This window comes from Pituophis catenifer, unplaced genomic scaffold, assembly GCF_029215685.1.
Source record: "Pituophis catenifer annectens isolate HBS135680 unplaced genomic scaffold, rPitCat1.0.hap2 SCAF_1, whole genome shotgun sequence".
Lineage (NCBI taxonomy): Eukaryota > Metazoa > Chordata > Lepidosauria > Squamata > Colubridae > Pituophis > Pituophis catenifer.
This window is the reverse complement of record NW_027256881.1, coordinates 72,741,661-72,767,883: the sequence shown is the minus strand read 5'-3', so window position 1 is coordinate 72,767,883 and position 26,223 is coordinate 72,741,661. Positions and strand designations below refer to the sequence as shown.

Genomic DNA, 26,223 nt, shown 5'->3' with positions numbered 1-26,223 from the left:
AAACCATGTTCCACTTGGATTAAACCTTTGATTAAAATTATACATTGATGGATTAGAATGATTTCAAAAGGATCTCTTCCGGAACAGGTTCAATTCAAATTATATCAAGGGGAGAAAAGAGGTTGGATACCAGCTCTTTTCAATGATTGCTTTCCACAGCTTAAATCCCAAATCTAAAGAAGTATCCTCTCCTATCTCAGAAGGTAATGGAAAAATTCTTTAGAAATGCCATGGAAAGCTGTTAAACTCATGCAATTCAGTTACAATCATAGCATGCATCATATACAACATTGCCCTTCTGAAATAACTCCTGGAGTCTTTTCAACATTCTGGATCCTGGCAGAATTTTACTTTAAAAATGGAGCAAAAAAGTAATGTAGTTAAAATAAATGTTTGAGTCTTAATCATTTTCCTTCAGAAATGACTGCACAGGAGGAATGCTAAGGCACAGACATTAAAGATACTGTAACCATCCTTTTTAAGGACTTTTAAAAGTCCAAACAACTTGCTTGAACAAACTTAGAAATGTGTTAATTATTGGAGACACTTCTTAGCATCACTGAACAAAGGTGAGTAGCAGGCATGCAGCTTTAGAAAAATAATTCTGCATTAGTCAATTGTACCCTCTTTTGTAGTGAAAAGACAGGAGTCAGGTGTCCACAGGATGTGGTCAAAGGCATCATCTTGTCTTGGAAATGGGATAGAGAAATTATGATACCACCAATGAGATGAATGTAATATAGAAAGTTGGCCCCGATTTTGAACTTAACATAATTACCATGGAAGTGCAATCATTTCGGATTGGATTTCAAAATCTTTTGATGTTCCAGCCAGGAACATCAAATACAGCTTTGGGCTATGGAGAAGAGCAAACTCTCCATAGCCCAAAGCTGTATTCAATAATCAAATGCAAAGCACTGCACAGCCCTAATAATAATTCTGCTGTTTCAAAAGGAGGACAGGGTTATATGGAAATCAGGACCTTCATTCACTCTTGGCGTTGCTTTTCTTCTGGGATAGTGCTGTGATGGCATTACATGCACCACAATTAGTTGGTCCAGCTAAGAGAATGGAAGATAAATGGGATGGAGAATGGGACTGCCCATTCTCTTCCTGCAGTTTACTAGGCACTCTGAAAATCAAATGGATTGATTTGATCAATCCATTTGACAGGATGAAGAGCCTTCTGAAACATATTTCAAGGCCTTGAAAGAGTACCCTCCATCATGAGAAAAGAAATCTGTTCCCACATTTTGCCCTAAGTGATCTTTGCCTTCTTTGGCTCTTTCGAGGCACAAAAAATAAGATTAAGGGCAGGGAGTGTTAAGCGTACTGAAAACCCCACTAACAAAAGGAAGGGGTAATCTTGACAGAACAGGTCTAGGATTGCATTGTATGGATTTTCCGCTCTTCTTTTATCCTATAAACCCTATTTTCCACTCCACAAAATTGAAGAAATGAAGTTTCCCTAAGTGTTACTATTTCAATGTATGTTTCACTCCCTTTGGATAGACAACAGTCTTTCTAAACTGAGTTGGCAGAAAACTGCACATTTCTGTCAGAGCATGCCTAATGCTGGTACAATGCTTCTTGGCAGCATTTTTGCTGAAAGAACAAATGCAGTTTTTTTTTTTTTAAAAAAAAGATAAATTCAGAGACACAAGTCCTAAACTCCAGATTCTTGGCATAAGTTTGAGAACTACAAGGGAAGAGACTTGCTCTCAATATGACTAAGCTTCAAGAATTTGAGAATTTGAACAGCATTTTTGGTCACCTAGCCAATCTCCTGCTCCATGCAGATAGTTGCAACCACAGTATTCCTATCTTTAGTATGGCCCATACCAGGTTCTTAGCATAAAAACATAAGCAGTGACCTGGCCCATTTTGTCCAGCTACCTATTCTCACAGTGGTCAACCAATGGCATAAGAAAGCCCACTCAGCAGATCGCCTTCAGAGGTAGCCACCTTGCCATCAAGGCTAATAGACGTTGATCCCCATGTCTTCCTTGAATTGATCAAACCTAGTAAAGAACAATCCACTGTGCAATCCATCCTTCAGATGATCCTCTCTCCCCACAGAATTTTTCTTCAAACATTTAGCTGAAAACTGTTTCTTTGCCATTGTATCTCCTTCTAAAAAAAAATCTGTACTCTGCACAATCACTTCCTGTGAAGCAAATTTGGAAGCCCATTTGGGAATGGTCTGAAAAATTTAACACTCATGGAACATGGCGTCTAGATACTCCCGTGTAACACCTCTCCTGCGTGAGCTGCACTGGCTACCGGTGGCACTCCGGATACGTTTCAAGGTGCTGGTGCTCCCCTATAAAGCCCTTCATGGCTTAGGCCCAGGGTACTTGCAGGACCATCTCCAGCCATTCTCCCATCGTCCTGTGCGCTCTCACAGAGTCAGCCTCCTCAGGGTGCCGTCGGCCAAACAATGTCGGCTGACGACCCCCAGGGGGAGGGCGTTCTCTGTGGGAGCCCCAACCCTCTGGAATGGATTGCCCACTGAGCTCAGGACAGCCCCCGACCTTCTTTCTTTCCGTCGTGAGCTGAAGACGTGGCTCTTCCACCAATTAAACTGATCCGTGTGGGGGTACACTGGTATAATTTTAAATCGTTTTTTAATTGGGTTACTGATTTTAATTTGGTATTGTATTGTGATTTGTATTGAAGTTGTCATTTTGTAAGCCGCCTTGAGTCCCTAGGGAGAAAGGCGGCATATAAATCGCAATAAATAAATAAATAAATAAATAAATAAATAAATAAATAAATAAATATTCCATTCCATTTTAGCATTACCTACCAATAAAGAGAAATTAAAGCAGAATTCCTAGAATTCTTGTTTCAGAATTAATTATTTTTATTTCATAAACCTTTAAGCCATGTTCCATGTCCAGACGTCTAATGGTATCTTTCATAAGCAAAGTGCAAAAGAGCCAAGGCAATAACAAAAGTTATTGCTATTGCCTTCTAGAAATTGCTATTTAAAATGTTCAGAAACCCCCTAGTATTTCTTCAATTGCATTACTAGTGACTGTAGAGAAAGGGCAACAGACTGACATCACCATGTTATGCTTAGTTATACTAGTGAAAATCAGTAGGTGGAAATATAATAATAGCACAGTGTCAATGTGGCTAAATAGGAGGAAAGTGAATATTTGATGTGGGAATAATCCAAAATACAACTTTCATCAAAGAAAGACTGTTTGGCAGGAGGAAAGCTTACTGCTAATGATACTAATCAATTTAATTGTGGTGTCAACAGCTAACTAAATGCTTTTCCAAAGTCTATAATTAATTCTTTCCAGCACTGAGAAATTTGAATTACTTGGCTATTTTAAGGCTTCAGAGTAGAAACCCTAAAAATGCAACACTGCACAATGGAAAATTGATCATGAAGTGGAATATGCTTAAGTGTCAACTTGATGGAATAAAATGATGTCTTCCTACCACGTGGACACAAAAGTATAATAGGCTGCTCACATGCAAGATAATTAAAGTGAGATTATAACCTCAACTGGGTTTTGACCAAAATATTAAGATTGCAATCATTGACACCCAGCAAAAAAAATAAATAAATATTGGAGCCTCCTTCTGATCATTTGCATAAGATAATACTAAATGGTCCATTTAATAAGATTTCTATATGTACTTAGATAAGGCTATTTCATCCTTCTTTGTCTTTGGCTCTTAATGCAAAAATATATCCCGAATAAATGACATCTTTGTGAAATATCATATCTATTCAATTTTGTTTTAATGATACTTAACGCAAAATCTACACTTTTAAAGATATCAGATGCACCCTAGATCTCATGCCAATTCATTGCCTTGTGAGTGGATGTACACTGATTTTAAAGTACATTTTAATACTCAGGCAATTGTCTTGTCACTTTTATTAGGTTGTTGAGAGTGTGGTTGCGCGACAGCTACCCCAGTACCTGGATGAAGCGTCGTATCTAGATCCGTTCCAGTCGGGCTTCAGGCCTGGGTACAGCACGGAAACGGCATTGGTCGCGTTGGTTGATGATCTCTGGAGGGCTCGGGACAGGGGTTGTTCCTCTGTCCTGGTCCTGTTAGATCTCTCAGCGGCTTTTGATACCATCGACCATGGTATCATGCTGCACCGGCTGGAAGGGTTGGGGGTGGGAGGTACCGTTTTACGGTGGTTCTCCTCCTTTCTCTCTGACCGGTCGCAGTCTGTGTTGACAGGGGGGCAGAGATCGACCCCGAGGCCCCTTATATGTGGGGTGCCGCAGGGATCGGTTCTCTCGCCCCTTCTGTTCAACATTTATGTAAAGCCGCTGGGCGAGATCATCCGTGGTTTCGGGGTGAACTACCATCTGTACGCTGATGACACCCAGCTGTACATCTCCACCCCGGACCACCCCAACGATGCCCTTGAAGTGATGTCCCAGTGCCTGGAGGCCGTATGGATCTGGATGGGGAGAAACGGGCTCAGGCTCAACCCATCCAAGACCGAGTGGCTGTGGTTTCCGACGTCCCGATATAGTCAGCTGGTGCCATCGCTGGCTATTGGGGGCGAATCATTGGCCCCCACGGAAAGGGCTCGTAACTTGGGCGTCTTCCTGGACTCACGGCTGTCTTTAGAAGAGCACTTGACGGCCGTGACCGGGAGGATTTTTCATCAGGTTCGCCTGATTCGCCAGTTGCGTCCCTTTCTAGATCGGGACTCGTTACGCACAGTCACTCATGCCCTCGTCACCTCTCGTCTGGACTATTGTAATGCTCTCTACATGGGGCTCCCCTTGAGGTGCACCTGGAGGCTCCAACTGGCGCAGAGTGCGGCTGTGCGGGTGGTTATGGGAGCAACATGGAGCTCCTATGTAACACCTCTCCTGCGCGAGCTGCACTGGCTCCCGGTGGTCTTCCGGGTGCGCTTCAAGGTTCTGGTTACCACCTTTAAAGCGCTCCATGGCTTGGGACCTGGTTACTTACGGGACCGCCTACTACCATCATCAGCCTCCCACCGACCAGTACGCTCCCACAGAGAGGGACTCCTCCAGGTGCCGTCGGCCAAACAATGTCGGCTGTCGGCCCCTAGGGGGAGAGCCTTCTCTGTGGGGGCACCGACGATCTGGAATGAGCTCCCCCCAGAGATACGGAGGATTCCGGATCTGCGCACCTTCCGCCGCGAGTTGAAGACGCTTTTATTTCATCAAGCTGGCCTCGCCTAAATCTTCTCCCTTTTAAGTGTAAATTCTAAATTTTAATGGATTTTAAAATATGGGTATTTTTAAATTATGGGTATTAATTCAGCCAAATTTATTTAATCCATTTTATTCGATTTTAAATTTTGTATATTTATGTGTTTTATTTCATGGCTGTGCACCGCCCTGAGTCCTTCGGGAGTAGGGCGGTATAGAAATTCAATAAAATAAATAAATAAATAAATAAATTATAAATGGGATAATAGCTTATGACTTTTCAAGTATTTTCGTCCCCGATTTCTTGACATGCTAGCTTTGGTGGATAGGAATTGGAATCCAACAATATTTAGAAAAGCATAAATTATCCAATCCCACTTATTTCTTTGGAAAAATAAAATTTGGGAGATAGGATTGACTAAAATAAACCAATCAATGAAGTACTAAGTTGGAAACCAAGGTTCCTAAAACCTGCAGTTTATTCTTCATGAGGTATGTGGTATTATACTTAGGAGGTATAAATTTGAAATTTTTTGATGCTTCACTTTACAATTTACATAATTATAACACAAAAGAAAGGAAGCAATTCTCGTTTTACATAAAACCATTGAAAAGTTTTTAAAGTCCTTCCTTCCTTCCTTCCTTCCTTCCTTCCTCCCTCCCTCCCTCCCTCCCTCCCTCTTTATAGGTGTGAAATCTGACTGGGAGACTTTGGACCAGTCAGCCAGGTTTTTGTTGTGGGGAATATAGAAGGAGGAAGGTGCAACAGGTATGTTCATTGTCTTGAGTTAATTATAAAAAATAATAAAGTTAAGATAATAAATAAATGTAAAAGCCCATGTTTGTAGTGAGAAGTACAGCAAACAGAACAGCTCCTGAGTCTCCGGAGAAAGGTGGCATATAAATTGAATTAATAAATTAATTAATGAATAATAATAAATGCTTAATTTTATTATCAATTATACTAAACTTTTCATTCTATTCATTCACACTTCCATTCTTTTCTTTCCCCCCTTTACCCCCCATTACATTCCCTTTTGAATTCAGCCTAACAGAGAAGGAAAATGTGCATAAATTCTGAATTAACAATGCCACATCTTCTTCTTACCTGATTGACTTCTCTGGCATCCTCTATTGTGCAAAATATCTTCTACTGTAGTTCCAAAAACCAGATAAAGATTTTGTAGGAGACCCTGAAAACAGAGAGAAGTATTTGTCATTTTTCTCATATATTTTAGGGATATCTTCTTGTTGCTTGTTTTTTTAACTGAATTTAACAATGAATAGATTAACAAATGCAACCTTTATTATGACAAAAATGTTTCTTAAATACATTGCCTCATGTGTCAAGAGGCATTTCTTTGGCACAGAATTAATATTCCACCAGCTGTTTTTATAACACATTTTCAAATGTTCTGATATTCAATGTGATGATACATAAACACAATAATAAAGGAGAAACAAACAATTAGAAGACTATAATTTAAAGACTTTCTTAACATGGACTTCATCAGATGATCTTGGTCAAATGATTATTTCTCAGCGTAATCTATATCACTGGATCACAAACAAATCATGATAAGATGATGGAATGCCATGGAGAAAAGATGATAAAAAGTACAATAACTCTATACTAGAGAGTAATATGACAATGTTCATAATATAGTAGTTGGCTCATATATTGGCTTCTAACACCCAAATCCTGGGATAATGAAGAATATTTTATAATAACAATCTGTTAACAGCCTTTACCAACCTCATGAAATTATAGTTTCCAGAATTCCTTAGAAAGAGGTTAGTAAGAAGTAATCTTTGATGGTTTTAGTCATTCCTTTTTCTAGATGGATTTGCAATCTAAGTTGTAAATTAGTAATGTGTGTTTACCCAATTACATTCTATTCCTGGTGAATAGTTGAGATCTAAGTAGGTTAACTACTTTTCCATTAGTTTGTAGAACTAAGAAAAGAGCAGAAAAAAATAGAAATGGAAAATTCAGTCTGATCTACACCCTTCAGTAGTGCAATAAGGTATCTACAGACCAACCAGTGGTCTGAGTAATAAAAATTTAAATCTGAGGACACCTGGAAGGCTACAGATTCATCACTCATGTTCTAGAGAGTAGGAAAGCAATTTCTAATTTTCGTTTTTCTCCTTTCAGATGCAGACTGAAGAAAAAAAGAGATATACATGTCTCCTCTTCAGTGTGACTAACGTGGAATGAATGTGTAATTCAACATCTTTCAAAAGTTTGGATAGATCTACTGTTGTTGTGAGAAAAAAAATACAGCTGTTAGCATCTGTATCCATCCATTGTTGCTAATCCGTCAATTAGCACACCCCAGGGAGAGATACTCTACAGACCAATTCCCACAGTAAAGAAATGCTATGAATGACTAAGATTACAATCCTTTAGGTAAACTTTTTTGCATTCTATTCAACTCATTGGGACTTGCTTCTGAAAAATGTGACCCACTGGACTGTTATTAACAGCCCAGAGTCATGTGTATGAGAAGGATGACCTATAAATTTATTAAATAAATATTTCTACTCCCCCCCCCCAGCTTTTAGAGTCCAACTGACTGTTTTTTATTTAAAATTTATTTATTTATTTATTTATTTATTAGTTTGATTTATATGCCACCCTTCTCCGGAGACTCAGGGCGGCTTACAATGCTTTTAAGCAATAGCCTTCATACTTTTGTATATACCTGCTTAGTAGGGCTTTTGGCCCCCCCTAAGCGGTGTTCTATTTTATACAGTCAGCTTATTGCCCCCACAAACCAGGTCCTCATTTTACCTACCTCGGAAGGATGGAAGTCTGAGTCAACCTTGAGCCTGGTGAGAATTGAACTCGCAGTTAATTGCAGGCAGCTGGCAGCTAAATACTAATTTAACAGTAGTTTAGTCCACTACACCACCAGACTCCTGGAATCAAACTAGTATGCTCAATTAGTTACAAATAAATGCTGGGCCAAAGAAATATCATGGATTGAAAGACAGAATAAGATTTCAATTTTTCAGTAGATTGAAACCTCTCAATCTGGAGCAGCCTCTGCCTCCACAAAAATGCCTACTACATCCTTTAACTCAGTGGTGAAATCCAATTTTTTTTACTACTGGTTCTGTGGGTTTGGCTTGGTAGGTGTGGCTTGGTGGGCGTGGCAGGGGAAGGATACTGCAAAATCCCCATTCCCTCCCATTCCTGGAGAAAGGATATTGCAAAATCTCCTTTCCCACCCCACTCTGGGGCCAGCCAGAGGTGGTATTTGCTGGTTCTCCGAACTGCTCAAAATTTCTCCTACCAGTTCTCCAGAACCTGTCAGAACCTGCTGGATTTCACCCCTGCTTTAACTGCTCTTTTTGGCACAGGCAACAAAACCAATTTTGTCTTCTTTTTTTTGGGTGTTTGTTTGTTTGTTTTACAATAGTGTCTTGACTATGGATATGTGCTGTTACATCACTGTATGTATGACATAATTTCTTTGTTTATATTGCCCCAAGTTCTTGATAAGCAAAGGTATTAAGTCAGAAATAGGTAAGTTACAGATGGTATCCTGGACTCATGTTTTGCAAAAGAGAATCCCTAGTTGAACAGCCCTTATTTTATTTATTGATTGATTAAATTTATATGCCACCCAATAAGACGACTCTGTCTAAGTGCTTCCTTAAGATGATGCCACAATTCAAAGAAACAAAGCAATCCTTGCAAGGTATTGTTTCAATAGCTCCTACTTAAGCATCCAAATTCTAAAATTGCCTTTTTCCCCTTCCAGATGTCCATGCAACATGTGATCAGCAACCCTCAATGATTTTTAAATAGTTATTTTATGTTCCCTAAAGACATTCTACACACCTTAATGGATTTTCAGAAATTCATCTGGTTGACATTTTAGTTAATTACATGAGGAATATTTCAAAATATTGTGCAGTTAAAGTGTAAGCTTGTAGAAAATGGAGCTCATTATTAAGTTCTTAGTGCTGGAGAAACTGTCTAATTTAAGCTTAATTAAGGAATTTAAGACCCTTGAGATGAGAGTATATTAAGCCCTCTTAGCATGAATCCGCATAAGAGCATAAGAATGGAAGTCTAGTTATATTTGGACAGCCATTACTTCTCTGATCCTAGTACAGAGAAAGAAAGACAACTCTACAGCTTTCTGAACATGTAGGTCTTGCTGATCAACTGACTTGTTTAGCAACCATTTGAACTTGTGATGGTTGAAAAAAAATAGCTTTGCCAAAAAATCTGCACATAGTTCATTACAGCATCCCACAGCCAAATGATTGACATTTGCAAGCTTCACAACCAGTTCCAACAAGTAGAATTAGTAGAGAACACAACTAAAATGTGTACTCTACTAAATGGCAAGTCATGGTTATATAATGTCTTGTTTAATGACCACCCTGATTTATTTAAGTATGGAAATGTAAATGACATTCAGGCATAGTCACGTTTTTGTTTTTGTTTTACTTAGCAACAGAGTTGCTGATTCCAAATGTGGTAGGTGAGGACTGCCTGGAAATGGTGAACTTACACCTGATGGTGCTTCAAAAGATCAGACATGGAGGATTGGAAGAAGATATCATACAGACCAGGAAATTATTGGCCAAACTGGTCACTCTTACCTTATTTCCTTGCTCACCTGATAATGTATAGTTTAGAAATACTGGATATGTCATTTTCTATTTTATATGCTAATTCAGAAAATGTAACACAGTTGGAATGGTTTTCTCCAGTTATGCAAGCTTTGAATTCTGAAAGTTTAGTCCAGGAGACTAGTTTGGAGAATGCTGAACTGAAGCAGTGACCAGTAGAGATGATCCTTCCTCCTTCTCCTTTAGCCTTTCTTTCCCAAAGTGCTAGCTCACTAGTAATCTTGAGACAGTCACTGTGACTTTTAGCTTGCACATAGATCAAGTGCTTTGCCTCTGGAAGGAGGAGGAGGAGGAGGAAGAGGAAGAGGAGGAAGAGGAGGAAGGAAAAAGAGGAGGAGGAAGAAGAGGAGATGATTGCAGCTTTCAGTGGCCACCATACCATGAGCAGATCTAAATAATTGCAACCTCCAACATAATTACCACACTTTTCAGATTCCAAGAAAGCATTCTATGCCACCTTCCCTGGGAGAAAGACTTGATGAATTCAGTAGTAGTTGACATAAATAACCTTCACCTGCAAGCCCTTTACTTCGTAGACCATCTGTCTTGTAGGATACCTACCCGAAAGTGGCTCTCTCGTGTAGCTCCCCTGACCACATACATGTTACTTTTCTCTGCTTTCAGGTATTCATAGAAAGGTTCTTCCAGAGTCAAACTGTCAACGAGGTCGCAACCAACATAGATGCTGTAGTTTTCTCCTGTGACTTGGACCGTGATGTTCTTCCACTGTACATCAGCTAATTCCACGTCTTCCAAAGAATGCCGTTTCCAGGCTCCATCAATCCAATAGGAAAGCTCAAGTGTATTTTCTTGACCATTGGAAACAATCTCAAACTGTCGTTGAAAGATGCCAGGACCTTCCAATGCAAGGATGGTCCCTTTGGAACTCCTATCCTGCCTCATGGTGACTGTAAGTATGAAGCCCTCATTTTGCTGCATCAGTTTAATAATCTGTCTTAATTTCTCTGAATTAACCGGAGGGATTCGATCGAACCGGATGAAGCGATACGCTGGGACATTAGAAATGTTGCCCCGAAATAGTTTTGCTCCGATTGTCTTTCTGTTTATGTTGCTGATTTTCAGTAAGTCAAAAGAGGTCCCATCTTCTCTCTCATCATCTGCAAAGCCATCGCCAAACAGTGACATGGTTACAACAAAGGAATGACCAATGTAATTGACCATCATCTGTCCAATATGTCCTTCACTCTGATACAGTTTTAGCATGACCAGTTATCATTGCTCTTAAAAATTATACAGGTAGTCTTTGACTTATGACCACAACCTTTCCATTGCTGAGCAAGAGAGTTAAGTGAGTTTTGCCCCCATTTTGTGACCTTTTGCCACAGTTGTTCAGTGAATCACTGCAGTTGTTAAATCAGTAACACAGTTGTTAAGCGAATCTGGCTTCCCCATTGATTTTGCTTGTCAGAAGGTCGCAAAAAATGATCAAATGACCCCGAGACACTGCAACTGTCATAAATATGAACCAATTGTCAAGCATCCAAATTTTGATCATGCAACTGTGGGAATGCTACAGTGGTTATAAGTGCAAAAAATAGTCAGGAGTCACCTCAGTGCTGTTGTAACTTTGAATGGTCAAAGTTAAGGAATGGTTGCAAGTCAAGGATTACCTGTAGTGCAAATTGCAGCCATTTTCTCACTCATTCTCACAAAAAAAAAAAACCCTATAACTGTGATGGCGAACCTATGGCACGCGTGCCACAGGTGGCACGCGGAGCCATATTAGTGGGCATGCCAGCTCAGCTCTGGGGCGCATGCGCGCACCGGACAGCTGATTTTCGGGCCTTCTGGGCCCACCAGAAGTAGGGAAACAGGCTGTTTCCTGCCTCTGGAGGGCCTGGGGGAGGTGGGGAAGGCCCATTTTTCTTTCTTACCTGGCTCCAGATCCTCTCTGTGTATCTGGGAACGGCGAAAATAGCCTTTTCCACTCCCTTGGAGGCCCTACGGAGGCTGAAAGGGCCCATTTCCCCACTCCCGGTGGGACAGGAAGTGATGTTTTTTCCTGTCCCCAGACTCCAGAGACTCCTAGAGAGGCTCCTAGAGACTCCTAGAGAGATTCTGGAGGCTGGGGACAGCAAAAAATGTCACTTCCTGTCCCACCGGGAGTTGGGAAATGAGCCCTTTCAGCCACCGTAGGGCCTCCAAGGGAATGGGAAAGGCTGTTTTCGCCGTTCCCAGATACACAGAGAGGATCTGGAACCAGGTAAGAAAGAAAAACGGGCCTACCAGGCCATCCTGTGCCAGGAGCGGGGGGGAGGGGGGAGGGGGTTGCGCACACATACACATACCCTCACCCGCCCCCCCTCTCCTGGCACGCGATGGCAAAAAGGTTAGCCATCACTGCCCTATAAGGTAGGACATATGTATCTCAACATTACAGACTGGGAAATTTAGGCTGAGAGTTTTCTTTGTTTTAAACCTCAGCCACCTAAACCAAATATTCATTAAAACTTTCTGATACAATCCTACTTCTCTTATCAATGGCCCACATTGGATAAATAATTAGGGAATTAATCAGTGGGTATCATTTAAGTTAGTCTCATACTCAAATATACTGCACCTCCAGCTCCAGACTTAAAAACACATGCTAAATTAGGGGTCACCAACCTTTTGGATCTCAGGGACCACTAAATTCATAATTTTAAATCCTGCAGACCACTAATATGATCTGCCTAATGACCAGCTGGGTGGGTGTGGCTAGGTGGTCATGTCATTGGGAGGGTGTGGTCAACTCAACATCACTCACATGGAGGGGCGCCTCGCCAGTCTCTATTCGCCCCTCCCCTCCCAGCTCCTCCTCTCCTGCCTGCCCGGGCTCCTTAGGGCCCCAACAGGAAGCAGTTGTTGGAGCTAAGCAGCCACCATGAGAAAGAGTTGGCAAAACAGCTGGCTCAGTTCAAATTGGATCTGACTGAGAAGGAGGCTCAGCAGAAGCACCTCACTTGGGACTACAAGCATAGGCCTTCCAAGCAGAAGGAAGATCTACAGGAGTGCAAGGCCAGGTATCAGCACCTGGGGGCTCAGCAGGCTGAGATGGTCATGACTGCCATGAGGCAGTCCCACTGGAACAAGGCCTTCCAGCTCTTCGCCACCAGTGGCACTTCCCTCTAGCCTTCACCCAAAGCCCTGCACCAGGAGGCTGAAGCAGACCACAAGTCAGAATTTCTACCCCCTCTGCCCTGCAGAAAAGGACCCCGAAGGGGGAGACTCTCTGCAGGAACACAAATGTTCATTGCACATATCTGTCCCAGGGACCATAGTTTGAGGACCTCTGATTTAGTGCAATATTAAAAATGCAAATAACTTTTCTGCGGACCACCAAAATTTTCTCACGGACCACCGGTGGTCCACGGACCACCAGTTGGTGACCGCTGTGCTAAACTATAGTTGGTCTACTGAATAGTCCAGAGGTAGATAGGTCAACATATGGTTTAAGACATTGTCCCAGCATGTGAAAAAGTAACTTTGCATTGTTTCAGGTAGAATTTACCTCCAGGATATTTCCATGGAAATGACACTCATACTTCATGATGTTCTCATGTGAATGGAGTGACTTAAATATCACACTCATGTCATGATATCATCATGATATCCAGGGGTGAAATTCACTTACCTTCGCTACCAGATCACAAATGTGAGCCTGCGCGCACCTCCTCCATGCAATGGCAGAGCCTTCTGCGCATGTGCAGAGGGTCAAAAACGGAACGTGATGACGTCCAGGCGGGTGGGCGGAGCCTTCCAGATCATGTGATCTGGGTAGATCCGGCTGAATTTCACCGCTGATGGTATCATTTCTACCATCGGCGTGGTAACATCAAAACATGCATGACATTGTTGTTTTGAATGCTTACATACTTAGTATGAATAATTGCTGCTCTTTGGCCTGCAATGATTTTGTCTAGCTGCTACTGTCTCTTGCTAAAATGTATGAAAGAGTTGTGCTTGTTGAAACCAAACAAAAATGCAAGCCAAATCTACTGGCCTGCCAGGAAAGATGCAACACTGAAGCATCTGTTGAAGCCAAGGACACCCCTGGGGGCTTCTCAAAGAAGAGCAGCACATAAGCAAAGCCTAGTAACCTCGGTAGATTTAGAGCTGCTTTTTTAAAGCAATTGACTGAGTCTTAATTCTCAGAGAGAATCAAATTATAAATACATGTACTAGCCAAAATAATTCAAGAGGAAGAAGAAGAGTTGCAATCTTTTAATCACAAATTAATGTGATGTCTAAAGCCTTGCCTTGAGGTACCTCTTTGACCTAAGTTTGTTGCCTGTTTTAAACATTGGGCCTTTGCCCACTGCTGAGTTGAAGTGCCCTCTTATCAGTTTTTCAGCTGGCAGAAAAATGCATCAGCCTGACATCAATCAGTCTCTATTCTGCCTCTATGGACTCTTTTCAAGCCACTGCAAGCAACCTGATTTCCCTCCAAAGTTAGGAAGAGAAGCATAGCAGATTTTATAGATTTTGAGACTGGTCTTGGGTGGTGTTGGAAGAAGAGGGAAACCCCAAATTCGACACCAGTTTAGCTAAGGCAGCGTGTGCCATACAAGTCTGGTGAATTATAGATAATCCTCGAGTTATAACCATTCATTTAGTGACCGTTTGAAGTTGCAATGTCACTGAAAAAAGTCACGTATGACCGTTTTTCACATTTGGGACCGTTGCAGCATCCAAAGGATAATGTGAATAAAATTCAGGCGCTTGGCAACTGGCATGTATTTATGACAGTTGCCGTGTCCTGTGGTCCTGTCATCATCTTTTGCGACCCTCTAACAAGCAAAGTCAATGGAGAAGCCAGATTCACTTAACAACCACCTTACTAACTGAACAGCTGCTGCAATTCACTTCATAACTGGGGTGAGAGCAGGGGTGAAATGCTCCCAGTTTGGACCGGATCGGATGATCCGGTAGCAATCATGGCGGGTGGTTCGGCGATCTGGTAGCGATTGTGGAGCGAAGCTCCGCCCACCCGCTCGCCCGGGTGTTGTTACTTCCTGGTTTTAAATGTGTTTTTTACATTCTGTGCATGCGCAGAAGGTTTTACACATGTGCAGAAGGCTTTACACATGCGTAGAAGGTCTGGGCGCGCATGTGGTACATGCATGGGGGCGGTGCGTGCACTTCCAAACCGGTAAGGAAGGTAAATAGATTTCACCTCTGGGCGAGAGAGATCATAAAATGGGGCAAATCTCACTTAACAACTTAGCAACAGAAAGTTTGGGCTCAGCTGGGGTCATAAATCGAGGACTGTGTTATTATTATGGTATGGTCACCCAGTCAGCCAGTTGTTTAGACTGGATTTGGCATTTTTGCCCTCCTATTGAATCTTTCCCAACGACCTGGAATAAGCAGATATTGTTTATTATTATTACTGTATACACAAAAATGTGTTATTGTTTATAGTTATAATTACTCTGCTTTGTTTATCAGATGAAGGCATTGTCATGGGGACATGGCAGATTTTTCCTTTGAATGACATCGTGCCTGTACTTTGCTTAAGTAAGAGTGAAGAAAGCTTCCTTATGTCCAAGTCTCCATCTCTTTGACCCCCTCCTCCTCTGCCTCCACAGCTTTTGAGACAGGCTTATTCCAATTTCATATTTTAGGCATGCAGTGGAAAGACATACTTAAGTAAGAATTCTTAAGGGCAAGCCAGAGTCATGTGCACACAACTGCAGCCTCCATTTCATTAGATATCTTTATAGTTACTAAAGTTTCTGCCAGCTTTAAATTGTTCAGACAATGGAGAAATTCAGTACAGAATATGGAAATTCAAAGACCTACCTTGAGCCTGTGATGAAAGCCACAAAGCTAGGCAGACCATTAGCCCCAGTAACCAACTCCTCTGTAACATCATGCCTAGGAACAAACCAAGATGCATCCATTATTGAGGCTTCTTAAAAACCAGCTAAGAAAATTCCTCTGTGTGGCAGAATATAACATTTCTCATTTTTGTAATATAGGGAATATATAATACTATGCTACTGCACGGGATCAATATGTTTACTTTGGCCATGCATGCACAATTAATCACTTGATCTGAGGTTGATTATGACATTAGTAAAAAGGCTCATTTGAAATGCAGGGAAAGCAGTCAGGAAAAAACCCTCCCAAACATATTCAAGGAAGCAGATATATGATACGGACAGAATTCCTTCAAAAGTTTTCTGTGAGACGTCTGGGTGCTGGATTGTCTATTAGCTATTGAATCTCTTAAAGCCATTATTGGCCAGCTGCAGAGTTACATTCTTAGAAGATAATGATATTTCCAGCAGGGTTACACACACACACACACACACACACACACACACACACACACACACATTGTATGTGTGTACATAAGTGTTTGTTGTAGGTGAGAGAAATGAGGATTTGTTGCTGAAGCATTAGCACAATATATAGGTGCTAATGCTTCAGCAACAAATCCTCATTTTTCTCACCTACAACAAACACTTATGTACACACACACACACACACACACACACACACTGACCACTGGAGAAATAGCAGGCAGCTTATTTCTCTGTATCTATTGTTGTATCGGCATAAAACGACACTTCATTTTGATCTATTCTATGTTCACAACCTTCCTTCTTCACTCCTAAAAATATTTAGAGTTCATGTTCTAACAATAAATATAAGTTTCCAACCGCAGTCCTGTATGGAGTTCGTGGAAGTCTCATTGAATAATTAATTGCTAACAGAATGTTTCACTACTGAACTGTTAACTCCAGTGTTGAAAATTTAATAAGATCTGCAGTTTTTTTTTTTTTAAGTAGAACATAAATTTACTACTTCTATTTACATTGTACTATAGATCTCATAACTGGGTATTTATTCCACATCAAAGCAGGAGAATTCATAGCCAGTAGAAAAAAATTCCCAAGTCAAAAATGTTGATATGACAAACATGCAAAGCTGCCCAAAATAGTCATTGACAAACAGAGAAAACTGCATATTAACATACACACATTCACTACAAGAACAGCACTATTTCAACCCACTGAGAGATTTAAGATTTTTTTACATCTATATGCAGTACAGCACAGAGACATGTTCTTGCAAAGGCTACACTTTACATTGTACCCGGATTATACTTTGAGAGGAAGGTTTATGGACCCTGGATCTGTCCTTAGGAACCCAGCAGTAAGTAGAAAGGTTGTGCTGAAAAATCCATCTGAATGCTATCAACTTTGCTAACGTTTCAGCAGCAATTCCTGAATTGGAAAACAATCAAGTCCCCCTTCCCGGGTAGAAACCACGGTCCCCAGCGCTAAACTCCATCAAATAAATGGACATTCTTATACCGAACTTGTCCAAGTGGATTTTTTTTTTTTTGTTTTGTTAAAGAGACTGTGACCCGAAGATGCTCTTGTGGCTTGTTTTGGGTGGAGAACGCAGCTTTCTTCCTTTCATAAACACTCCGAAGAGTCGAGAGAGACACGTATAGCTTTGCCTACTTGCCTTGCGTACTTCTGCACACACAGCACTAGATACTGGACAGTTCTGACCAAAGATTTAGTGCGTCAGTTTGGGGTAGGAGTGACTACCCCCCCCCGGCATATAGCTCCCATTTCCTCCCATCTAAAAGGACTTGGGGCAAGAAAAACGCCCCAGAGCTGGATTGTGCTTTTTTATGTGCTTTCTAAATATAGTTAAAAAAAAAAAAAAAGGATAGATTTTTTTTTAAAAAAAAATCTCCATTGAAAAGCTCGCTCGTTTTTACAAGAGGGTGCTAAGGAAAAGCATGAATTCTTACTAACAAGCCAAGTGTCTGAGCTAATAACATTAGAAAGTCGGCGTACTAAAGGTGGGAGGGGAAAAGGGATTCTTGGACGCCGACTGAAGCTTTAATTCTGGCCCCATATCACTGGGACAGGTCCCGAAGAATTGCAATCGGACTAGACAGGAAAACAGATGCTCCGTGAATGAGATGCACGAGATGCACGTCGGAACCCAAGAACTCTTTGTCCTCCTACAAACCGCGTTACCACCTCAATTCCGTTCCGGGAGTTTCGTTGGAGACAGAGGAAGGAAGAGAACTCCTCTATAAGCCACGTGTCGGCGTTTCCCGACGAGGGAAACTTTCTGAAGTTTTTTTTTTTCTCTCTCTCTCCTCCCTCCCTCCCTCCTGTGCGCCTCTCCGAGAAGCAATGGGCAGCAAATTGTCCTACCTGCCAGGAGCGTTCCCACGAACCTGCGGGGTTAATTGCTGCCAAATCCAAGCCCAGGAGACCAGTGTCCGACCGTTGCACAGAAGCGCGAAGCCCGGGCTCCCTCCAAGCGTTGTCCTTCGGCCTGGGGCTCTTAGATAGAACAAGCGGCACTGGGATGCCTTTTGAAGTGACTCCCCAGCCTTTCCCTCGCCCGCTTTATATAGCCCGGCGCGGGCTGTCAATCAGCCAACGGAGGAAACGCGGCCGAGACCTACAATTGCAAGCAGACAATTTGTAGCCGTCTACCTGGAAGGCGATCCCCCAGTCCAGCCACACGCTGAACCGCAAACACGCCTCCTCCCGGCCCCCTCCCCGCGCATTGGCAGCCCTTCCTTCGGGGGGGGAGGGGGGGAGCCAGGCGGGAAAAGGAGAGACCCGTTCCCAGCCGTTGCTCCAGTCGCACACGGGTTGCATTAAAGTCCCTACAACTTAATTCTGGGAAAGCCAGGGAGCCGGTTGACTGTTCCGCTGGATCAGACGGAAGCTACCCGATATGGATGGAAAGGATTGGAATAGGCAGGGCATCCAACTTTGGTCGCCACAATGTAAAAAAAAAAAAAAAAAGATGTGGAGACTCTAAAACTCTAAAAGATGTGAGGCTCTCCTCATGTCACTCATGCCCTTTTCACCTCACGGTTAGATTATTGCAACGTGCTCTACATGGGGCTACCCTTGAAGAGTGTTCGGAGACTACAGTTGGTCCAGAATGCAGCTGCGTGAGCTATCGTGGGTGCACCTAGATGCACCCACATTACACCAATTCTCCGCGAGCTGCACTGGCTCCCTATTGGTCTCCGGGCACAATTCGAGGTGTTGGTTATTACCTTTCAAATCCTACATGGCTCAGGGCCAGGTTATCTTCAAGACCTCCTTCTACCACATAGCTCCCAGCGACCGGTAAGATCCCACAGAGTTGGTCTCCTCCGGGTCCCCGTCAGCTAAACAATGCCGGCTGGCGGGCCCGCGGGGGAGGGCCTTCTCTGTGGCTGCCCCAGCTCTCTGGAACCGGTTATCTCCTGAGGTCCGGACCACTCCCACCTTATTGGCCTTCTGAAAAGCGGTGAAGACCTGGCTTTTCCGGCAGGCCTGGAGCCATTGATCTAGCTGTTGCGATCTTGTGAGATCCGGCCATGAATGGTGTGAATTGGTTTTAATGTTTTAATGTTTTTATAATGGTTTTTTTTAAATGTGTTGTAAGCCGCCCTGAGTCTCCGGAGAAAGGCGGCATATAAATTGAAATAATAATAATAATAATAATAATAATAATAATAATAATAATAATAATAATAATAATAATAATAATAATAATAATAATAATTGGAGCCCTTGGAGCAATACCCAATACCCAAGGGCTACCCCGCTATTTAGAAATTCTAAATTTGCCGGACTTGAACATTTTGACTCTACAAAAAACCACCTACTCGGAACAGCTTACATCCTCCGATGATACCTTAACAGTTCCTAGGTCCTTGGTTAGAACTCGAGCTGCTGAGCTATTAACCAGCCTCAAAGGCTGTGAATCTCACTAAAGAAATAATAATAATAATAATAATAATAATAATAATAATAATAATAATAATAATAATACGAGTGCAGAGAAGAGCAACAAAGATGATTAGGGGACTGGAGGCTAAAACATACAAAGAATGGTTGTTGGAATTGGGTATGTCTAGTTTAATTTTCATTAGGACAGGGGTGACATGATGGCAGTGTTCTGATATTTGAAAGGCTGCCACAAAGAAGAGGGGAGGTCAACTTATTTTCCAAAGCACCTGAAGGCAGGACAGGAAGCTATGGATGGAAACTAATAACCAACCTAGAACTAAGGAGAAAATTCCAACAGAACAGTTAGGGGAATAACTTGCCTCCAGAAGTTGCGAATGCTCCAACACTGGAAGTTTTTAAGAAGAAATTGGACAACCATTTATAGATATAGAGCAGTAATGGGGAACCTTTTAGGTACCAAGTGCCCAAAGTGTGCGCGTGCACCCAAACTGCAAGGTGCGGGCGCATGTGCGCACATACACCATGCATGTGTGAGCACCCCGTGCATGCACCCGCGCCCCATCCAAACTGCAAAGCGCAGGCACGCATCTGCCCCCCGTGCATGCATGCTCGCCCGCCCCCACGCATGCCCTGCACATACGCAGCAGAGACCCAAAGATCAACTGGCCAGTGGAAGGTGTACGCACATGCACGGCAGAAACCTGAAACAGAGCTGGAGCAACAGCGTGTATGCCCACAGACAGGGCTAGCACCCGTGCCATAGGTTCGCCACCACTGATATAGGGGTTTCCTGCCTGAGCAGAGGGTTGGACTAGAAAACCTCCAAGGTCCCTCTGTTATTCTGTTCTGTTCTGAAAGGAGAGAAAGGGGAAGTTTACTGGGCCTTGGATCCCAAGACTTTGCAGAGCAATGGTGGTGTGTACTGAATCCTGCATTAAAAGATAACCTCTCCTGCCAAATTTGGGCTGTCCATTAGTTTTCTTGTCACTGTTCCACAGAGGTTCCAGAATTTCATTCAACTTCTCAGTTTAATCTACAGATTTCCAAGTGGTCTCCCATCCAAGTATGAACTAGACAGAACTGACCATGCTTAGTTTATCACACAAGGCTGATGCTAAGTCTGTCTGAGGCTGTGTGACTCACACTGGGTTATTTTTATCCTTGGCAACAATAGGAAAGTGCTGTCCCATGGCTGCTTTCAAGATGTTGATTTGAATTTCCCATGTTATTTACAGCCCTTGGGTTTCTTGATGTCTGCTATCCAAGTACTAACCAGGTTTATCTCTACTTAGCTTTGAGCTAGATGCTATCACTTGCTGAGAAACTATAGTCCCTAGAGAAATGTTCCCACAAAAAATTGAGGAACTTCAGCATAGTTTCTAAATCTCTTGGTTTATGCAGCATTTCCACAAACCCTTCTACAAATGAAAGGGAGAAAAATAGAGGAGGTATTATTGTCATCACTGTTTTCTGCTTTCTATTGGGGAAAAATGTCTAAAGTGCTCCACAAGATAGACAGACAGACAGATATCAATTGTGGATAAGAATTAAACCTTTCTTAGAAAGCTAAAAGAGGAAAGAGGTCAGTGGTATAACAACCACTGACAGCTATAATCCAACATAAACCTATACACCATTGTGAAAGCCCTACCAAACAGGCATGTTGTTAATGTGAGAAGTGTTCCATGTTCAAAGTGAGAAGATCTCTTGAATCTCCTCAAAAGCTCATGTGTATTGGAGGAAACTCATATAAACATTTTGGCTGGAATTCTTTTAAAGGTAAAGGTAAATGTTTCCCCTGCCAGTCATGTCTGACTCTAGGGCGGCAATGCTCATAGCCATTTCTTAGCTAAAGGAGCCAGCACTGAAGACTTTTCCATTATTATGTGGCCAGCACAACTACACACTGAAGCTCATGGAATGTTGTTACTGTACCTTCTCACCGAAGTGGTACCTATTTATCTACTTACATTTGCATTCTTTTGAACTGCTAGGTGGACAGGAGCTGAGGCAAGTAAGGAGAGCTCACTCATGCCACACTTTTGAAATGGGCTGTCAGCCTTCCAGCTGACAAAAGCTCGGTGTCTTTAACAGCTGAGCCATCGTGCCCCATGTGGAATTCTATTAGGACACCAATGTTATCAATACCTTGAAATAAGCCCAGTAACACATCATGGTTTATATTTATATTATACTAGTCTTTTTCAAAATAACACTTGCTGAATAACCTGGCTCTGTTTGCCCATTAATCTTCCCAGCAATCTTGTAGGTTAAGTTAGTTAGACTAAGAAGTGTTAAACTGAATAATGCCAATCCTATCCTGGGTTTTTCTCTCTCACACACACAGAGAGATATTTTGGTTTCACAAGGCATTCGTGATTCTTTTCACACCAAGGAAATGTGACAACATAATCAAGGAAGTATGAAAGAAACTGATATCTCTGACCAATATTCATTTCAGAGAAGGAACACTCAAGTAAAAAGTTCAAAGGCCAATAATCTCTTACTTCCCAGTTCCTTCCAGATGCATCTCTTGGGTTTGAATTGGAGCAGGGACTGGCAGTTGGAAGTTTGCTAAGGAAAATAGAAACAAAATCATCATCCTCAATCCTGCTCAATCATCCAAGGAAAAATTAGGGGGAGAAAGGAGTATATATACATTTAAATATATATATATATATTTAAAAATGTACATGCTTTTGTTTGTTTGTATCCCACTTTTATTATTCTTACAAGTAAGGCAGCGAATATATCCAAAACAATTTATTACTACTAACTACTACTTTCTCCACAACAACAACTCTGTGAGGTGGGTTAGGCTGGCTCAAAGTCACCCAGCTGGCTTTCATGGCTAAGGTGAGACTTGAACTCAGAGTCTTCCACTTTGCAGCCTGGTCCCTTAACCACTAGACCAAACTGGTTTCCTTCATAATGGCAACACATTGGAGTTGCTCATATTATGTGTTGAATAATTTTCATTTGGCCTTGGAGAATAATTCCATGAGGGAAGTAGTGCTGGGGATTGGTGAGCTGCAAAGGCCACTGAGCAGGAATTCCTTAAACCCGTGTCACTAAGTTTTCTAAAGCCCAACAGCAACCCCCTATTGGCTCACAGAATTGGCTCATCTGTTATCTCTGACCTCTGCCGAGCAGTTTCCTTGTCTCTAAATGTCTTTCTACCAGATGTTGGTCTTCATCTTCCAAAGTTTATGCAGTAAGAAATCTATTCTTAAAGTGCACAAGAGCCTTTTTACTTTGGTTAATCCTTTTGGAAAGATTTTCATTAAAAAGTGCTCCCAATCCTCCACAATTTCCCTGAACTGGGAAAAATTCAAATATTCCATGAGAGGGGGGGGAGGGAGGGAGGCAGGGGAGCCAGCCCTGGGCTGCTTCCTAACCTTTTCTTATAGTGACTAAGACTGGCAAACATTTGAATGGTCCCTACAGCCAGGCTAGTGTGCATTAAGCCTAAAACTCAGTTTCACGGCAAATTATGACCAATCTTGGAGATCTGTTTTTTAAAAGGCAGCAGATGATGCAGAGAAATGGGTGCAAATGAACGTAATTCACATTCTTCCCTCCCATTACTTGCTGAACTTAAAAGGCAGGGGAAGTCGTGCCTGACGTGGATTTCTTTTCCCGTCTTGTAGTAAGGATGTCTTCTTGGCAACTGCTGTAGGCTTGGAAATAAACCTGGCCCTCATTAGTGGGTCGGTTCAAGGCTTCAGGCCAGATAGCAGCAGCCGCTGCCGACTTCTCTGCCTCTCCAACTCCAGCGTCAGAATATAGAAATGGGAGGCGCGGAGACAGAATTGGAGGAGAGGGGCTGCATATTTTCCTTCTGGTGACGCTGCCTTTGGGGAGGAAGCAATAGAGAGCATGGAGCAACAGATTTTGGAAGACAGCATGAGAGTCAAAGACTGGAAAGTTCACGTATGGAAATGCAAGATGGCTGGGTCAACCTACACAGCAATAGGAGGACAAAGTCTAGCTGAGCATTCAGGAGGCATCAGGCTACCCAGCAAAAAATACAAGAAATATATACATACATACATACATACATACATACATACATACATACATATATATGTTTTCTCAGGTTTTCACGGGTGTTTGTATGTAGGTCTTTGGTTATTCGGGTCTTCTCCCACGTAAAATTGGAAGTGTCTTGGCGACGTTTCGATGAAGTCTCATTCGTCATCTTCAGGCTGGTGTTCTCGGCTTCGTGCTTCCAGGAGAGAACACCAGCCTGAAGATGACGAATGAGACTTCGTCGAAACGTCGCCAAGACACTTCCAATTTTACGTGGGAGAAGACCCAAATAACCAAAGACCTACATATATATATATATATATATATATATATATATATATATATATATATATTCACATAACCTTGTGCCAGCATGATAACCTTAGAGCTCCAGACATTGGTGTTCCTCACCTTGTCCTGATCTCAGGGTAGAGATGAATTTTTATGAAAGTACAACAGTCATCTCCAACCTGAAGATTGGAAGGACAACCCACAGAAGGGAGCAAAGTGGAGCAAACCTTCAATAGTGGCTGATGAATCAAGACATTACCTGATCTTTTCGATTTAAAACACACGATCCCTGAACACAAAACTAAAAATATAATGAGGAGGTTTATAGAATAGTGTTCCCTGCAGTACCGTTTTTGTTATAATATGCAGGGAGATACTTGTTTGTCTTTGAACAGATAACAAGCAGAACAGGACCAAGGCTTTGGGATGATTGGGAAGAATGATGCTGTCTCCTTCCCACCAGCAATTGACAACTAGGGCAGAGTTTATTTCTGTACTGGTGAAAGGACCACATTCTCTACCCTCCTGAGAAAAGGAGATGAATTTAGTGGTTCAAGATAGGTCACGTGTCAAACATTTTGTGGTCATTCCTTGTCCCATAATGTTATGACTTACTATCATTCTCCACCATATAGCAGAGCCACTTCAGTTAGCCAATCACTGTTGTGCCCAAATAACAGCAACAAGGCCAGGCTTCTACAATGTTTGGAAGGTGCTATGAAGACACTATTGGTCACTAAGCTGAGAAATGGTTTCCTAGGAGTTTCACAGCACAGAGACACATGGACACACAGAACATTGCAACCTGAAATCATACATTCCAGAATCAACTAGGTTTTAGAAATTAGGAGTGAATTATTATTGTCATATGGATTTCAAAGTGAGCTTAGCAACTGTAGATGGTATCCTATTTCCAATGATGTAATCAGAGCTTAAAATGTCAACCCAAATCTTTTTTCAGTAAGGACTTCTGAAGTTTAGACAGTGATGGCAAGATTAATGGTTTTCTGGGATTATGCTATTTCACTTTGAAGTGTCTCCCTCAAGAAATTTGACTTCCCTCTAAGGAAGCTTTCAGTGCTAGACAAATGTCAATTGGGTATTTTATGTGTTTTAACATTTCTATATTAATTTACGACCACTATCACATTTCCTGTGAGTTTTTTAAATTCTTGAGTCTAAAACTGATTTTGAAATTCTCTAAAGAATATGTTGTTCTGTGCTAGTTTGGAACGTAGATGATGAGCTGGAATTTAAGGTTTTTTTTTTTTATTGAATTGAATATGACACAGAAGTTGATGGAATATTAACAAATTTAATAAATAACTCCATGTAACACTCATTGCATGACTAAGGCTAATCGGTATTAATAGTTCTGCTTTGATTATCCTTTACATTGGTTTCTGAGGCCAGTTCAAAGAACTAGGTTTGATTTTTAAAGCCCTTAGAGAAGGGGTGGACAACTATGGCTCTTGCTGGCTCAGGAATTCTGGGAGTTGAAGTCCACAGGTTGTAAAAGATCTATAGTTGCCCAGCCCTGCCTTAGAGTCTTGGGAGTGAGTGACTTTCCCTACATTAACTTTATTCTCATTGTCTCATTCTCTCTCTCTCTCTCTCTCTTTCAGGCTTCCTGTTTCAGAAGCCAAACTTCATTTCCCCACATATCCTTTTCTTATAGATGCCAGTCAAGATCTTGTAGGCCAATATAGATTAATTTTTTTAAAAACTTTGCTGGCAGTTCAACTTTTCTTACAAATTAGAGCAACAGGCTGACTTAAAGGATAGAAGAAAGAGAGTGCAGTTCAGTACCATTCTATAACATTTGGTGCTTCAGGAACATCATCCGGTTGTCAGAGTCCATTTCTGAATCATGCTTGATCTTTTAAAAACTTTTCTCAGCTGCCTAATTATTAACGAACTTTGCTACTCTGAGTTTTATTTCACAATATTTCTCAAGAACTGATATGAACAAACTCAGACATATATGTGGAAAAGCCTAGAATAGATACATTTCAAATAAACAAAATATATTAAATGTTGACTTGGTCATGGAGGAGTGTAAAGTAGACTTACTAGGGTACTATGGACATTGAATTTCTCTTGTAATCAGAGGAAAGAAAATAGAACTATCACAAGTTTTTTTTTTCCTTTCCTTTTTTAAAAATAATTTTTATTAAACAGTTTTATTTTTTTGAAAACAAAAAATAATCTTTTACAATTTTTTCTTTTCAATAGTTTTGCATCTTTAGACATTTCTTACTTATCCATTTTTTCTCCCTTATTTCAATTTAGCCTTTATACAAATAATTTCTAATATTGATTTATTT

General features: G+C 41.6%; 1 protein-coding gene across 1 annotated transcript in view; it reads right to left on the bottom strand.

Moving 5' to 3' along the window:
- Positions 1-10,784, bottom strand: part of THBS2 (thrombospondin 2) — a 43,808-nt gene extending 33,024 nt beyond the window's left edge. The window contains exons 1-2 of the mRNA XM_070951193.1: positions 10,392-10,784; positions 6,283-6,367 (exon numbers count right to left, since the gene is read on the bottom strand). Of these exons, the coding sequence (XP_070807294.1) occupies positions 6,283-6,367; positions 10,392-10,769 (463 nt within the window). The 5' untranslated portion in view covers positions 10,770-10,784. The remainder of the gene's footprint in view (positions 1-6,282; positions 6,368-10,391) is intronic.
- Positions 10,785-26,223: the final 15,439 nt, after the last annotated feature.